At 41.4% G+C, this 16769-nt stretch overlaps 1 protein-coding gene across 6 annotated transcripts in view; it reads left to right on the forward strand.

The window, feature by feature from the left end:
* LOC143352446 (uncharacterized) overlaps positions 1–16769 on the forward strand; it is a 112804-nt gene that overhangs the window by 19017 nt on the left and 77018 nt on the right. For 3 of the 6 annotated variants that reach the window (XR_013081932.1, XM_076784941.1, XM_076784944.1), the window contains exons 1-2: positions 10840–11357; positions 12814–13411. Coding sequence is in view for 5 of the 6 variants with exons in the window: in XM_076784941.1 (XP_076641056.1) it covers positions 13202–13411 (210 nt within the window). In the remaining variant the exon portion in view is untranslated. Of the gene's footprint in view, positions 1–7782; positions 7810–10839; positions 11358–12813; positions 13412–16769 lie in introns of those variants that run through there. The other 3 variants (XM_076784939.1, XM_076784940.1, XM_076784943.1) reach the window with 3 other exon arrangements.

Raw genomic sequence — 16769 nt, forward strand, 5'->3', positions numbered from 1 at the left:
AAAAATGCACAGCTCCATTGTTCTCAATTATTAAGAAACTTTCTTCGCAAACTGTTTCCTCATTTTCGTTTTGTGAAAAATGTTCCGATGCTTTGTTGTGCTGCTCGAATATTTGTATCATTTTTACACAGCAGTGGACAATGAAATATTTTATATTTTGCGAAAGCACAACACCGAGCGTCGTTTCATTAATATTTTCTTGGAATATCGTTATCTGCTATGACGTATTTGCTTTCTATGTGTGTACACGATAGCTATGTTTTATTTTTAATATTTGCACGATTGCGTGCACGATTTGGATCAAATATTTTCTACGAGGGGATGTATGCGCAGCAACCAAGTCGTCGTCCGTAAACAATAGATCGAATATTGTTTTGTACTATTTCAACAAACAGGAATAGCGGTTGTCACCGTGGAGTTATTTTTCGCTTTATAAATTAACGAACATTTTGCAACCCCACCCTAAACGCGTTTAGTGATGCTCTAAACGATGTTTCATAATATGTCCGAATGATCGAGCGTACAATTTGTTTAACACGTTGACCGCTGACTCAACAATTGTAAAATTTACTATAAATCAAAGCAATTTATTCAACCGACCAAACACGTAAATTGAGATTTATGATATTAATTGCTTTTACGGTTCCTCTGTATTTCGCAGAGCGTGTCGCCGCAAAAAAAAAAAAAAATAAATTTCAAATTCCGGTGGAATGATCAAAGTAAAAAATGGAAAATGCCCTAAACGGGCTACCGTGAGGTAGAACCCGACGGTTTCATTTCGGTTCTGAATTCTGTTTCGAAGCCAACATCCCAGCGCATGCGGCTCGCAAGCCGCCAGTTCGTCACCCCTGACTTGCGTTATGCGCGGGGGGCGCCAATTAGCGTCCTGCATATGTGAAATAGTCACATTGTGATGCGCAAACATGAGAGGCGCGCTTAGCTTTTGCAAAAAAAGAAAATCTATAAATGCGGCCTTCCAGAAAGTTCGCGTCGCCGTATTTTATAACTGTAATTGTATTTTTGAATTCTATAGTGGTACTTCAATTAATTTGGCACGTTCGTTGTCAGCGTCAAAGGAAATTATTTAAAATTGGAACGCGCGGTCTGATATTTCGAAAATACGTATCATTATTTCGTAACCGTATATTCTTTCGAATTTCACGAGAGAAATACGTCGCATTTAATTAAAATTAATTTGCGGAATTTGTTATATTTAATTCGAGGAAAAGAATGAATTTTTCCTGCCATTGTCTAAAAATGTTCGCGTGACATTCATAATAGAAATGGTCCATTTATGAGATATTAATCATTTCAGAAAGAACGCGAAGATTAATGAAATTATCCAATACTTTCCTAATTCATAATAACACATTTATTCTGTTATTTATTATATTACGCTATTTCATGTTTCTCAGTCTTCACGGAATACCGAATTGTTATTAAACTATGACAAGATTAGCTCAGAATTAGCCGAGTCATATTTCACTTTGCTGTTTGTCGTTTATAAGAAGCGACAATTAGGAGTAGCTAAATATGCAACGATTATCCGTGCATTACTGTATGTATTAAATCGTAAAGGGGATTGCATTTCCCGCGGCATAAGGAGACTATTATAGTAGAAACCTCTCAAAACAAGCAAAACGGATTATGAGCTATCACATAATAAATTAGTTTCGTTCAGCAAATTTCTCGAAACGTTGACTTATCGAATTAATCGAAAATGGAATCAAGTGTACACGCGTCAAAGACATTTCCGATGAAACGTCAAGTGGAAAAAGGTTAACTGCGAGTTAAGTATGACACTTGGTTAAAATAAACCTGATCCTTTTCAATCGTAGACGAATCCCGGATAATCTAACGCAGGAACGTAACACGATGCCTTGCGGCTCGCGACGTCACCGATATTGAAGCGCATCGTAAAAGTTGCCGACGGTTTAAAATTGTCAGGAAAGTGCACGTGTGTATGTGGAGAAGCGCAGGGACTGATGACTCGCCCTAATATATTCCGAGTCATGCGCAGCTCATCGCCGGTGTCCCTTTAATCGTTACGCGATAAACATAAATACACCCTGCACGATGTGAGAAACCGGGTTCAGGCCGCGAAAGCATGGAAGAGTATGAAATCAGTCAGGCGTACGTGTCGGGTACATAACCCTGTATAATGAGCTCGTAAGAGTCGATGAATCCCGGGCATCCAGCTTCTGGAGCCGTTCAGTGGTCGTGTGCGCGCGCAATTTCTAGGCAAGACCGTTCACTCTGTTCCATTCTCGTCCCCGGACATGGCGGACCAAGCCCTATATCGCGACCTTACTATTCATTCACGGACGCTTCTCCTCAGGTTTCACGGCGTGGCCACGGTTTTTCGTTCATAAACCTCTCCCCGAACTGTTAACAGCGTCGCGCGACGCGGCGTTACTAACCCTTAAGTAGTATAAACCCCGTTGGCCAGACCGCTCCCCGTTTCCACTCCGTCTCTATTTCAGCTTCCGGAACTGTTGACTATCGTACAACATTGAATCACAATACTGTCGGCACGTCCTTTCGGTAGATGTAATTTGAAATAGTGGAAGGATTAAAAGATTTAAGAATATCCACACATTTTCTACAATCTAAATAAAGCCAGTAAAGGGAGGAAATGAATTCCTCCTAAAGGCAATTTCTGTCTGCATCAATTACAAGGTGCTTAACGCTAGGTTTACGTTGAAATAATGCGTTCTAGTATTCTTCATTCACAATCATCGAAATCGTAAAGATGCACGAAAGAGAAATTGTTGAACGAATTTGTTTCTTTAGGTATATATCGTTAAAGAAATGCCTGAAAATTTGGATAGATACATTTTCGTTATTTTTATAATGTAATGTAGAATAAGCATATTTAGTGCCCCGTAAACCTAGTGTTAAGAATTAGAAATTGTTTCTCCTTTCCTTAAAAGAATTTTTAAAAGAATTTACATGACCCGTAAAAAGAATATTTTTGGAAATTGCGGAGACAGTAGTGGCAACAATTTGAAATATGAATTTTGTTACTCGTGCTTCTGTAGTGTTGACACTGGCTTTTCATTTAGTGTTCATATTACTTTTAAATGAATTCTTGTGTACCTATAGATCAAAGACGAACGATATTTTTCACAGTGATATTGATCAGACCGCGATCCGTTGAAAGGAATATCATGTGATATCAGCGTGATAATTCGGCGCGTGTGCGATGTTTTAATTTGCAGCACGTCGGAATGATCGTCACGCGCCCTGGAAATGATATTCAAAGGTGTAGTTTTATTCAAAGGTGCTTCTGAGCAACAATACGTGATCGAGCAAGATTTACCGAAGCAATAAGTGGTATTAGACGCAATCGGTCTGTTCAATATTGAATACTTTCGATCATTTTGTGCAGTGCTGAGCAAATAAATTATCCATTTCGTGAATTCTCGACGGAACCTTTTAAATTCAATTGTTCCGCGATATTGAATATTTTCTTATTGCTGTCCATTGAACTTGATTGTCGCGCATTTCTCCCTATTATAAAAATTGCGTGTTTCCTGTTTCCCAGGAAATACAGTGGAATATACTCTTTCATTTAGAAGATGAAAATGGTTGTATTCAACATTGAGAATATTTTTGTAATAAAAGGTTCCACGGGAAATGGAAATTGTAGCGAGAGATACCGTCTAATTGATATCTCTCGATTCCAATAACATTTAGCACGGAGGTAGAAAATTCGAAAACACTCTGTATATTTTTCGTAGCTGTATCTATATTCACATTGACAGGGCAAAAACAACTTTCAATATAAAGAAAATGTTATTGCGCTATGCGCTTGAAAAACAATGATAACAATATGAAGTCAACGGGGTACCTGAAATTGTTATTACAATTTTAATACGATTCACATAGCGAAATAAATGACCACAGAGAGGCGCAAATGATATCAATTATTACGTAATTAATTTTCCAACGTCGAGGAGGTGGATCTGCATAAAAAGCTAAGTCGAAAGTGTGGAATAAAATTCTTTCAAACGATCCTCGACTTTTGGGAAAATCGATCACGAAAAGTCAGGTTCGCGTGCATACGCGAAGTAGAAATGGCAGGCCATGATCAGACGCGCCAGCCGATTCTTATTTAATAGCGCGCGCGCTCGGGGAATTTTCAAGCTCGATTTTCTCAAAAAGCGAAGCCTCGATAAACAAAATTCTCTTCTGCATTGTCAGCCTGTTCTTCAAAGGAAATTCACTTCCTTTTTCATTACACTACCAGATCGGAAACACCCTGTATATTACCACGATAAACACCAAACAGTCAACGCGCCTAGATTTTCTTCTATAAATTATAAAAATACGTCCTTGAAATTTCACCTTATTTATATCGCAGTATGTGTATAAATAAATCAATCTATTCATTTTTACATTTCTAATAATCGTAAAACGAGAAATTTAAAGTGAAATATTCTGTTTTCGAAAGTCTAGTGTTTCGAGTCGTTCCGTAGAGATGTATTCACTCTTGGGTGACGAAAACTGGGTCTACTTTGACCCAATGTTCTCCATAGAACGTTCAATCTTTTAACAGCCGATTAAAGTTATTAGTTGCTCACTTATCTGCGAAACCTTGGCTCCGTCACAAACATATTCCAGAATCGTAGGTGCTCGTCGGAGAAAGTGTCTCGTAACGAACAGCGGAAGATTTTAGGTGACTAAAAAGTAGGTATCCATGGGCTGGCTAGATTTAACGCGAAGAAAAATACGGGTCAAGTCGTTTTACAGCTGCAAGGGCAATCCTGTGATAATGTAGCCCGACTTTCCCCCTTTGGGATTGTCGTCACACAAAAAGGAAAGAGAAGGAAGATCGGTGGCGTGTGCTCACTGAAAACGTATCATCATTTGCTCTATTCGCAATTGCCCCAGTGAGAATCTCACTGGGGCAACTGTGTGAACTACACACACACACACACACACACATACACACGCGCGCGTACAGTTTCAGGGTCGACTTACACAAAGTAACAAAAAGTTTTAAATTTCATAGCAATACTTATTTTATTAAATGCTACAGTAATGCTCCTGAAAATAACACAGAATTAGATCAACTGTATTTAATCATATAAAAACGGAGTAAATAAATTGCATAATGTACGCTCAGAAAATCCTTTCACATTATTTTACCGAGCATAACACGTTCCCATACGTGTCCGCTATCTTTATTCATTGAAATACTTAGAGAGTTAAAAACGTTCGGTTCCATGATTTTAATATTCGCGAAAAATTCTGAGACAGCTGTACGCATCGATAACAATTTACCAACGGAGCGCATTGCGCGATGCGAATACAACATAAATCCGCACGGCGCGTGAGATTTTGTTTTCGCAAAACAAATCTGAGCGTGCGGCGACGTTGTCGGATTTACGAATGCATTATTATGCAGGAAAAATTGTACGATAACATTTGTCACCCGCCGCGACGAATTAACTCTTGCGCTTTAGCTTCCGCGAAAATTTCGATTTATCATTCAGCGTTTAACTTCGGCTAACTGTTGTAAATATCTTTTAGAGTGGGTAACAAAGTTTCGTTGCTTATCCCGGCGCATTGTTCCGCAACTTCTGTTATCACCTTTAGTCGAAAAATTGGTAAATCGCACCAGGTACGGTTCCGGCTGGTCCGAGCATTTCAGAAATTCTGTTCGGCGAGAAAACGAACGGAACAAATAAGACTTCATAGTTGAACGATTGCTCTCGGTCGTTATTCCACGGCGTGATAATTAGCGACGAAATAGCGAGCGGAAGGGAAGATTATGAGATCGTTGTGATCCGTTGTGAAACTTCCTAATTACGGACTTATTAAAGCGTCCCGTGTTTCGGAAAGTTCTCCTTTCAATTCTTTCATCCTCGTCGAAGCTCGTCGGAAGTTCTTCCGATTTATCGGTGCGCGCCGACGGGATCCGTTTCGTTGACAGGCATTTCCTCCGCGAGAAACGCCTAAGCGAACATGTCGCTGAAATGATTCGCCTCGGTTACGGAGGCAAACGAACCGAGCAACGCAGAAGACTTTGGCTCGCGTCCGATTTCGATAACTTTATCCTTCGATAAAGAGCGGCCCGCGCGAACGGTGTGCTATTTATGTCAGTATGGTAGTTATCTAAATAAGGTTAGCGAATAACGTGTTCACTTACGCATTGATTCTTCGGAAGCGAAAGAGGACGAGACGAGCTCTCGAACGAGATTCACCGGCTCGAAAGTGATTTGCTTTGCGCGGTTAAACCACCGTATAATATCCCGACACGTTCCGTGATTTCAGAAGATGGTCTTTGAAATCACGTTCATCGGATGATGGATAATGCGTTTGCGGCCATTTATTTCTCCTAACCGCTCGAGACCGGAATATACATTCGTCGCGTTCTGTCTGATGCTGATTGAAAAGTGTAAGAAAGTTAGGCAAGAGTTTAGGCATATCTTAGTCTCATTGTCACTTTATTAAAACGATCAGGAATCGAAAGAAATGTTTCTTCAGCTTCTGTTCCTTGCAATCGATGCGGAAGATCTTTATTCTGCCCGAAGAACTGCAGTCTAGTTTTCACGTCAGGATTTTAATTGAAGATAATCGAATTCAGCTAAAAAATAACTGCAGTTAGAAGTGTTAGAAACACATTCAGCGTAGTAAATATATTATTCCTATAAATTTTTGAAAAATTGCTCTTTAAATAAAATTTGGTTTAGCGCCTACAGTGTTTTTTAGTTGTCAAAGAGTCCCCACGAAGAACCCGAGAACCTATGCGCATAGCCGCACGGACGCGGGCGACTTTAAACAATAATAACTTGTAATATTGGACGAGATTGGAAATAATTCTTGCACGATTATATAGAAGGAAGTGTGCTGAACATATTCCATTTTGTAAAATTCCATGATCTTTTCTGTCTTAGAAGACATACTGAACTAATGGACAAAGTATACTGAGGTGTCCGAAAACCTATGCGCATAGCCCACGGATGCGGGCGACTTTAAACAATAATAACTTGTAATATTGGACGAGATTGGAAATAATTCTTGCACGATTATATAGAAGGAAGTGTGCTGAACATATTCCATTTTTTAAAATTCCATGATCTTTTCTGTCTTGGAAAATATACTGAACTAATGGACAAAGTATACTGAGGTGTCCGAGAACCTATGCGCATAGCCACACGGACGCGGGCGACTTTAAACAATAATAACTTGTAATATTGGACGAGATTGGAAATAATTCTTACATGATTGTGTAGAAGAAAGTATGCTGAAAATACTCCATTTTGTATAATTCTATGATCTCGTACGATACAGAAGATATTCCTTGCGAAGTCTTAAGAACTTTTGAAAATTTTCTACATTGCACTTGGCATAACATGTTTAATACATTATGAATAGTAATTTTTGATCGGCAATGGTAATTTACAGCTTAAAGATAAACCTTTCATTTTAAAAAAAATTGGAAGGAAAATATTAAAAAGTATCGTCAGAGCATCTCAAAGAAGAAAAACAATTTTTTCCATGAGAAAAGATATCTTCAAAATTGTCTAACTTCTTTTGAACATTTCGATTTTGTCGCCTTAAACTGCTGTACACCTAGGAGTATATTTTTATGAAATTTTTAGAACTCAGGAAACGTATCGTAGTCCACTAGTAAAACATTCATAGGCTAGACTAAAGTATTTAAAATATTCGTGCAAGCATAGAAAATGCGAAACTAAATTCTGCATTTCGAAACTTTGTTTAACACCTTCGGACATTTAATTCTAACGGAACGCAATTTGTTTGTTGCAGACAACATGGCTGGAAATATCACTCCAGGTACAGTGAGTAACCCTACTCTACAAACCACGCCCATAATCTGTAGAATAGTTGATCGGTTACAGAAGTTTAGAGAGCACGTAATTATTCGCGGTTGCTTAGATCCCTCGAACAGACCACTCGATGAGGAGAGCTAACGAGATTATCGAGAGTGAAACAATGTGTCGAGTGGTTAACGTACGTATTTCGTCGCCACAACTTATTCTCTGTTGTCCTCCGCGTGGATCATCGACTCGTGAAATGTTTATCCCGTGGTCGTGCCGTGCATTGTTTCGTTTTAAAAGTCGTGCATACTTTGGAGCATTAAAACCGACCCCTCAGAATTTTGATCAAATATAAAATTATATTATGATAAAATAATCACTGCTGCCACTTCAACGTTCAGGGTGAGTCATAGAAATGTATTTGCCCGAAACCATATTTATTTTTCTTTCGAACGATATTTGATCACCTCTTTAAGGTAACTCTTGAAGGACAAAAACGACTCCCTTAATTTATTTTTTACTGAAACATTGTATCAATTTTGTTTGCTCAGTTAGCTGCAATCTAGTCGAATTACATTTAATTGGAGCTTCCTCTGTTGTTTATAACATTTACTTCGTCGTTGATAATCCATTACAAAAAATAGGATTTGTCCATCGTGAGCTTTTTAATTAGCACGAACATTAAATGATATTTACAACGGGAAAACATTATCTCGTAACATCAGATGTATTCAATGGAACGTTCATTTATTAAAGTCTGTTTCAAACAGTCGCCATTTTCATGAGAGCACAAAGACAGCTTTTTATACACCATTTCATTAGACTTCCGCTTGTTTTATTACAAACGTGTGCTCAACGCGTGTAGCTGGAGGCTTAAAATTTTGCAAAAAATCCACCCTTTTTGTGCGCAACGCAAAAGTAAGGGAAAAGGTGTTTTTACTATTGGATGATACGCTAATGTTTCGCCAACGTAGGATCAGATTAGTTAACGTTGTACAGCATAAAGAAAGAGAGAGAGAGAGAGAGAACGAATGAAATTGATCAACGTTGAACAATTTCATCTGATTTATCGATTCGGTCGCTAGGAGACGAATTCGGTCGCTGTTACTATTTCACTCAACTCTTTTATACTTCTTTTTATATAGTTGTTCCATCGTATCGTTTTGTAAAAATGAATAACGAACTTCGGAAGTGGATCCAGCGGGATGCTCTTTTTGCTCGTGAGTCTCCCCGCGAGCAATCATTCCAGCTCGGCACATTGTGGCAAGACAATTGCCAATCAATGCTGTATGAAATAATAAGTAATTAAATTTTTAATATTACGTTTTTAATTTTTATAATGAGCGGTGATGTCTTAATATCGTGTAACATACGATCTGTAAAACATTGACGTCTCGTATTCTGTGGACTGTTTTTCGAAAGGAGAAACTTCAGATATATTATAGTGATTACTAGACGTTATGGCACGACGTGAAGGCATTCAGAGAATTAAAGATTACATTATTGTCAGCTTGGTAAAATTATCGAAAGTTCTACAATTGACTTAAAACAGTTTTATTATGCATAAATATCCTCAGTCTAGCCATTCAAGAACTATGATTGATACTTATGGTACGTGTAAGGTTGTGAAGTGCAAGAAAATCTGCGCATGAACAAAAATTAATTCTATTATTACTTCATATTCACCATAAAGAATCTCTGTGTCGATGCAAAAAGTTTCTTCCTTCTACAGATTTTTGTAAAATATTTAATGACAACGAGAATTTGCACAAAGATCTCCAGTCAAATCATGACAGACGTCCATCGTATAATTTATGCTTCAGATAGGTCGTGTAAAATTATTTATTAGGGCACATCTGACCTTAATACTCGAAATTAAAGCAGCAGACAGACATAGAATTTTTATAGTCATCGTAACTGCACGAATCCATAGCTGTTCCGACTCAAGCTAATAAACGTACAGCAAGAGAATTGAATGTATAACGGAGACAACGAATGTTATCGACTAACAACTCGAATTAAGTATAACTGTTACGATATCATTAAAATTTCACCGAACGAACCATGAAATTGCGTACGAAGACACATGACACACACATGTCATTGCGGGTCGTCTAGAATGCCGACGGGTCAGGGTGGACCTAGAAATGAATTCAAAATTTCAATCTAACAACGGATGTACTCGTGTAGTCATTCAAACTACAGTTTCTTCGATCACCCTGTATCCCCCAACTAACAATTAAAAACGTAAACAAACAGGTACAAAGATATTAATCCTTGGACCAACATTGCTAAAACGACATCAACAGTGCACGACACTTGCGAGGTAGCGGGAAAGCAACGTATTAATAAACAATAATCCACAAGGAACCCGAAGGAGGAGCGAACATAATACAGGAAAAATTAATATCTGCACAAGGTTCGAACTGGAAATAAAATGGAAAGAGCCGGCGTTGCACCAGCCCACCTTCCCGGGGTTAAAACCGCAATAAGATTCGAAGCAACGCCCCCTCCCCTCCCGCCGCTCCTACCCCCTCCCCCTCCTTCCGTCGGTACACCTCTCGAGCGGCTTTCCAATGAAATCCGTAAAGGATCAATAAATGAGGCCATCTTTTACACGCATCTTACGACCGCGAAATCCTTTCCGGCCATACCCTTCGAGCAGTCACCCTCCGAGTGGGAGAGTAACGTGGCCCTGGAAGAGAGTAAGCTGGCACGGCTCACAGGACGTGCGTGTGTAAATACGTGGTGACTACGCGACGGCGGCGGCGGCGGCGGCGGAGGTGTACGCGTACGCGCGACGAAAAGAGGGAGGGATCCGTTATTGATCTCCTCTCCTCGCGTACGTGTTCCCTCTCTCCCGAAAAGAGAGACCAAGACCGAGAGAGAACGATGCAAGCGAGAGAGCGAACGAGAGAGGTAGAGAGAGAGAGAGAGAGAGAGAGAGAGAGAGAGGGTATCGAAGCCAACGTTGAAACGATGGCGTCGGTCGGCAGCTACTCGCGACGAGAGCTCGACGCGTAGTGAGAACCACTCTCGTAGGTGGTTCGGTTCGGGTAGTCTGACCGGGAAGCGTGGCCAGGTAACGAACAGGTCCGACCAGCGGCGGCTGGAGCCGACGGTGGCCGAGCTCGAACGTCGGCCGAGTCTCGTCGCTCGAATCTAGTGCTTCAGTGCATGCACAGCGGCCGGCCGGCGTGCATAGTCGGTGATAACGGTGTCGCGCTGTTCCCCGGCTTCGTAGTTTCGGCGTTTGAGAGAAAGACAGACTTTTCTCTCTGTCCGGCGGTGGTCGTCGCTCGTTCCTCGAGAGAAACGTGCGCGACGAAGGAAACCACCAGGGGGGGGGGGAAAGGCGTTGAACGTGCTCCTTGGCCCCGTCGGGCACCGGGCCTCGGGGCCCGGGGGCCATCCGTTCCCGTAACACGCGGTCATGGAGCTCCTAGGCTTGTCCCGGTGCGGCGCCAGCTACGATATCTGTGCGCGGGCGTTACCCCGTCGTTCTCGCGTACCAGTTAGGCATTCTCGTGCGACAACTGCCAGGCCTTGTACACTTTGAGCAAGGTAGTATCGCGTTCGCATCTGTCTACTTCGCGGTGTGTCTCCCTTCGTTCTCCTCCTTCGCGTTTCCTTCTCGGACGTAACCTGGTCGATCCGATTGCTCGACGAGGAGCTACTGGCTCTTATCTCTCCCTCTCTCTCTCTCTCTCTCTCTGTCTCTGCGGACGTTCTAGGCCTACCGCCGCGCGATTCAATAAAGAGAAAATGATTCGTGTTGACACGTCGATCGTCCCCGTGCGTCGTCCGCCGTTGCGCTTTTACCGTCGACGAGCGACCAGCGGAAACGTATTCCGGGTGGAAACCCGTGGCCAGGCACGCGGAAGAGATCCTCCGCGTTCGAGACGATAACGGCGACACGCTGCTCTCTTCCTACTCGCTCGTAACCGTGCGGGATCGAATTGTACGACGAGACAACGTTATCGGCGCAACGTGCTGAAACGAGCTCACCAGCCGCCCCGGTCCTTTCTTTCCTCCTCGTTTTGTTCTCCGTCGCGTACCATGCCTCCGGAGTGGGCTCTCCGGCCACGCGGTTGTAATTGCTGCCTCCGTAAGCTGAAAACAACTCTTGCTTGAAAAATCGAGGTCGCGGCCGGTCGACCGAGGGTGTGAGAGAGAAAGAGAGGGAAGTGGCTTTTGTTCTTGCTCATTTTTATTCCTTTTCCTAGACCGCGGCGGCCGTGATGCTGTTTCTCTCTCTCTCTCTCTCTCGCGTATCTTATCGCCAGGGGCGGGGGAGGATCTCGTTGTTTACTTGACATATCGGATGTCTTGTGCCATTAACGGGACGATGCGAAAAGACGATCGACAAAATGTTACGACTCGTTCGAACCCGACGCAATTAATCGCACGAGCCCCGCGATTTCTCTGCGTTGCTCGGCGAAGAGTCGGGGAACGGGTTAGGAACCTTCTGGTTGCCGCGTGAAACACGTGCCGTCGTCGATGCACGAACAGTTAACCTAATTCCGCGCGATTCTATTGATTGGTCTGTGGCCGGCCAACAGGTGAGAACATTCGCCGTTTCTTCCCGGCGACGTTCGACGGAATTTTAAGTCATAACGGAGCGAAGCGTACGAAATACTCGTAGACGACGCCACGCGACGCGACGCGACGCGACGTATCCGCTGGTGGCAGAGCGTGGCGCGTGTGCCGCGCCGAATCACGCCGAATCGAAATTGCCCCGCGATCGAACCGATGGACTGGCGGTGCACCGACGAGAGTTCACACGAGGGCCTTCCTTATCCGGCCCCCGGCTCTCTCCTTGTGTCTCGAGCACGGTGCACCATCGACATCGTTAGACGCTATCGGACGTAACTTCACGCCAATCGATAGTTGTTCCCAGAGAGCGAGAGAGATAGAGAGAGAGAGAGAGGAAGAGCGTAAGAGAAGCGAGCGAAGCTCCTCCTCCCTAGAGCTCGCGAAATCTTTGGTCCTCTTACCGACATACCTTGGTCGTGTGCAGGTGATATGACGCGACGCTGCCCTGAATCGCGAGGGAATCGATCGACCAGGGGCGCGAGGGTATTGCGAGGTGGCGATCTCGGGGAGGATATACACGGTGTCGGAACGATGGAGGAGGAACACGAGGGAGTGAAAGATCGTCGGGACACGATCCTCTGGTGAGAGGGAGCTGTACCGATCGTGTGACTGTTGCCGGAAGCATCGACGTTACTCGCGGCAAGAGGGCAACGGGGAGAGAGGGAGAAACGGGAAGAGGAAGAAGAGAGGGAACAGTGGGAACGGTTTAAAAAAAACTGGCGTCCCAAACACGTGACAGTAGCTCTCGCGGGACTCGGACCCGTCGACGGACCAATGGTGGATCCTTGTCCAGCCGAGGCAGCGCCACGGGAATGCAATGCGGCCTGTGCGCCGTCGTCGCCGGACTCTTCCGGAGAGCCATGTGCATCGCGGGCAGCAGACGGGGATCCGGAGAGTCCTGCTACCAGGAGCTCACCACCGAGGCCCAGCCGCGACGACTATCGCAGGTCGCCCCGATAGAAACCGGCCTGAAGGCGTCCGAGATCGCCGAGCACGTTAAAGAGGCTGTCGAAACGCAGCAGGTGAGAGATCCTCTTGCAAAACGCTGCCCCAAGCCGGCTTCATCTTTTCAGGCTGTGATTTCAGCCGGTTTCGGGAAGAAAAATTTTACTGTCGAAGATCGCGATTATCCGAACCAATTAGGAAGAATGATGTTTACTTCGAGCTAGACTGCGCGGATCTTTGTGCAAAGCTTTGATTTCTTTCTTAGCATGTTTTACTCTTTCCGGCCCTGTATCGAGCTAGACTCGACATTCACTTTTGCATCAACTTATTTGACTGATTTACGGGAACATACGGTGACGCTTATTAATATTCGGACACGCTTACAAAGACGATAACTTTTTTAATTTTGGAACATACGAGTTGGAGTTTTTGGAAAAGTTAGAACAATTACTTTACTGCATGACGTGAAGAAAAAATTTTGGAAACATTGCTATCGGTCGGAATTACATGGGAAAATAAAAAAGACACTTTTTAACCCTTAACACGCGCCACTAAAAATTGCTGTATCATTGTTCAAAATATTTTTTACATTATTAAATTTGTTTGTATTTAATAAATTACTAAACACTTCAGTATTGTACGAGTACATTGCCCCATTTTCGTATGTACAACATGAAAAAAAATATATAGATGGGAAATATTCTAGTTCGGAAGAAATGCTTCGTTTTGGAGTTGAAATGGCTTCGAGTGCAAAAGGTTAAAACATTTTTATACGAGCTTATATGGAAAATTTAATAAATACATTTTCTAGATCTGTATCAATTATATGTACATATTCTGAAAATTTCATCAAAATCGGTTGATGCGGAAGAAAACAACAGACATTGATAGATGTAAGAATCCTTAGATTTATTACGATTACAGGCCGAAAATCGCGACAGACGACAATTCCATCATCTTTAAACGTTTATACTGTCAAACCTGTTTTTGTGCGGTAGATAGGGACCGCATAAAAGAAACTGCACAAAACAAATATTCAGAAACTTCATAAATAGCTATAACAAGTAATTTTTTACAACATATTAAAGAAAATTTTTTTATGCGGTGGAGAGGGACCGCATAAAAAAAAGTTTCACTTAGAAAATGTGTTAAAGATTTACGAAATAGCGAGGAAGTGCTTTCAAAACAAAATAAATAATTAAATTACACATGGAAACATTTAAAAAGAATTTAATTTCTCATTTCAAACATGGAGAAAATTTTTAAATGCACATAATTCAATACTACTCGTCGTAGTCCAAAATGCGCATCTTCTTGTGGTGAGAGCATTACAAGGGTGTTACAATGCCAACACCGTTGGCATTCATATACCGCATAAAAAAAAATCGCATAGAAAAGGACCCCACAAAAACAGGTTTGACTGTAGCTCATTGTAACATTGACCGATTTTGATGAAATTTTCAGAATATGTATAATTGATACAGATCTACAAAATGTATTTATTAAATTTTCAATATAAGCCCATATAAAAAAGTTTTAAAAAGTGTCTTTTTTATTTTCTCATGTAATTCCGACCAATTGCAATTTCTCCGAAAACTCCAAGACGTATGGTCCAATATTAAAAAAGTTATCGTCTCTTTAAGAATGTCCGAATATTAATAAGCGTGACTGTATAAAACCTGTAGAACGACAATTGTAATATTTTTTAGCTATTTTTTCCAGGCTAACAAAGCTACATGTGGGAATGTAATTGAATTATACAATATTAAAGCAAGCTCTGAAATCCGCAGTCTAATTACAAGGGAAGAGTCTTAATCCGGAAGTTAAAAAAATTATGTAACTTTGGAGGTATGTAATGCATATGTAGGTATGTATTACGCAACTTTTTTCGCCGTCCGAATTCAAGACGTTGAAATCGACCCGTGAAAATTCGGCTATTTTTCGATTTTCTTTTCTAGTTATATTAAACGATCGATAAATGTTTTACCAGACGATAGTGCTCATTAAAAATAAGAACTTTCGTCTTGAAAACATTTTTTCCTGTCTTTTATAATTTGCGAGTTACGAAGAAAAATAGCCGAATTTTCAGGGATCAATTTATCATCCCCTAAAATTGAGTTCAGGTCGAAAAAATAATTGCATAATTATGCACTACATATCCCCAAAGTTTCATAATTTTTTCAATTTCCGGGTTCGGATGCACTCCTTGTTAGTCACAGTACTGGACTAAATCGTATGTTGGACTGTATAATAAATCGTACACAGATTGTACACATACAGTCAAACCTGTTTTTGTGCAGTCCTTTTCTCTGCGATTTTTTTATACGGTAAATGAATGCCAACGGTGTTGGCATTATAACACCCTTGTAATGTTCTCATCATGAGCGTTTTGGACTACGACGAGTAGTATTAAATTATGTCCATTGTGAAAATTTCTCCATGTTTAAAATGAGAAATTAAATGTTTTTAAAATGTTTCCATGTGTAATTTAATTATTTATTTTCTTTGGAAAGCACTTTCTCGCTATTTCGTAAATCTTTGACATATTTTCTAAGTGAGACTTTTTTTAATATGTTGCAAAAAATTATTTGTTTTAGCTATTTATGAAGTTTTCGAATATTTTTTTTTGTGCGGTTTCTTTTATGCGGTCCATATCTACCGCACAAAAACAGGTTTGACTGCATCATATCATCGGTTCGGATAATCGAGGCTGTACTGTAATTCAGCACAACGAAACCGACGTGAGTTGTGTTTAACTCACGCTGTGCTCGGCGAAGAGGTTGCGTGAGTTGAACGTAACTCCAATCATTGATTCACTTTTACTTATTCTTGAAAATTTGACGAGTCTAACGCGTTCCTAATCTCAGCCTTGGTTTTCCACGTGGCGTTCAATGTGTTAAATGATACGTTACATAGGACAGGGAAACGCCCCCGCATTCGTTTGAACCAACCCCCGCCATCGCGAAATACTGATGTGCAGTGCCCCCTTGAATAACGGCGGTTTTTTTTCGTAAAATATTTCGACGTTCGTCTCGAATCAATTTACATGTTAAACATTTTGCGTACCGAGTGTGCCAGTGACAAAATAAGTACGAAAACACGGAATACAGGGTGGGTCGCCACATTTTGCCATCTAGATTTACGTCATTATTATTACGCATAGCAAGCAATGTTTCTGATGAAGTTGAATGGTTTTGAGGGTGGCACATTCTGATGGTACATTTTTTTTTGTAGGTGGACGTGTAAAGGACATATGAAGGTCATTAATGTTTTTTTAAATGGAATCATATATTTTTTATTGCATCGGCTGATGCTCCTTCATATTCTTTACAAAAAAGTATTAATCTATCTGTGTAAAAGAATCATTAGTTTAGGAGATATTTTAACCCTAGAGTGGTCGCGCCCGGTCTCACAGACCGACTTTATTTACTCATA

The sequence above is a fragment of the Halictus rubicundus genome, chromosome 3, assembly GCF_050948215.1.
Source record: "Halictus rubicundus isolate RS-2024b chromosome 3, iyHalRubi1_principal, whole genome shotgun sequence".
Lineage (NCBI taxonomy): Eukaryota > Metazoa > Arthropoda > Insecta > Hymenoptera > Halictidae > Halictus > Halictus rubicundus.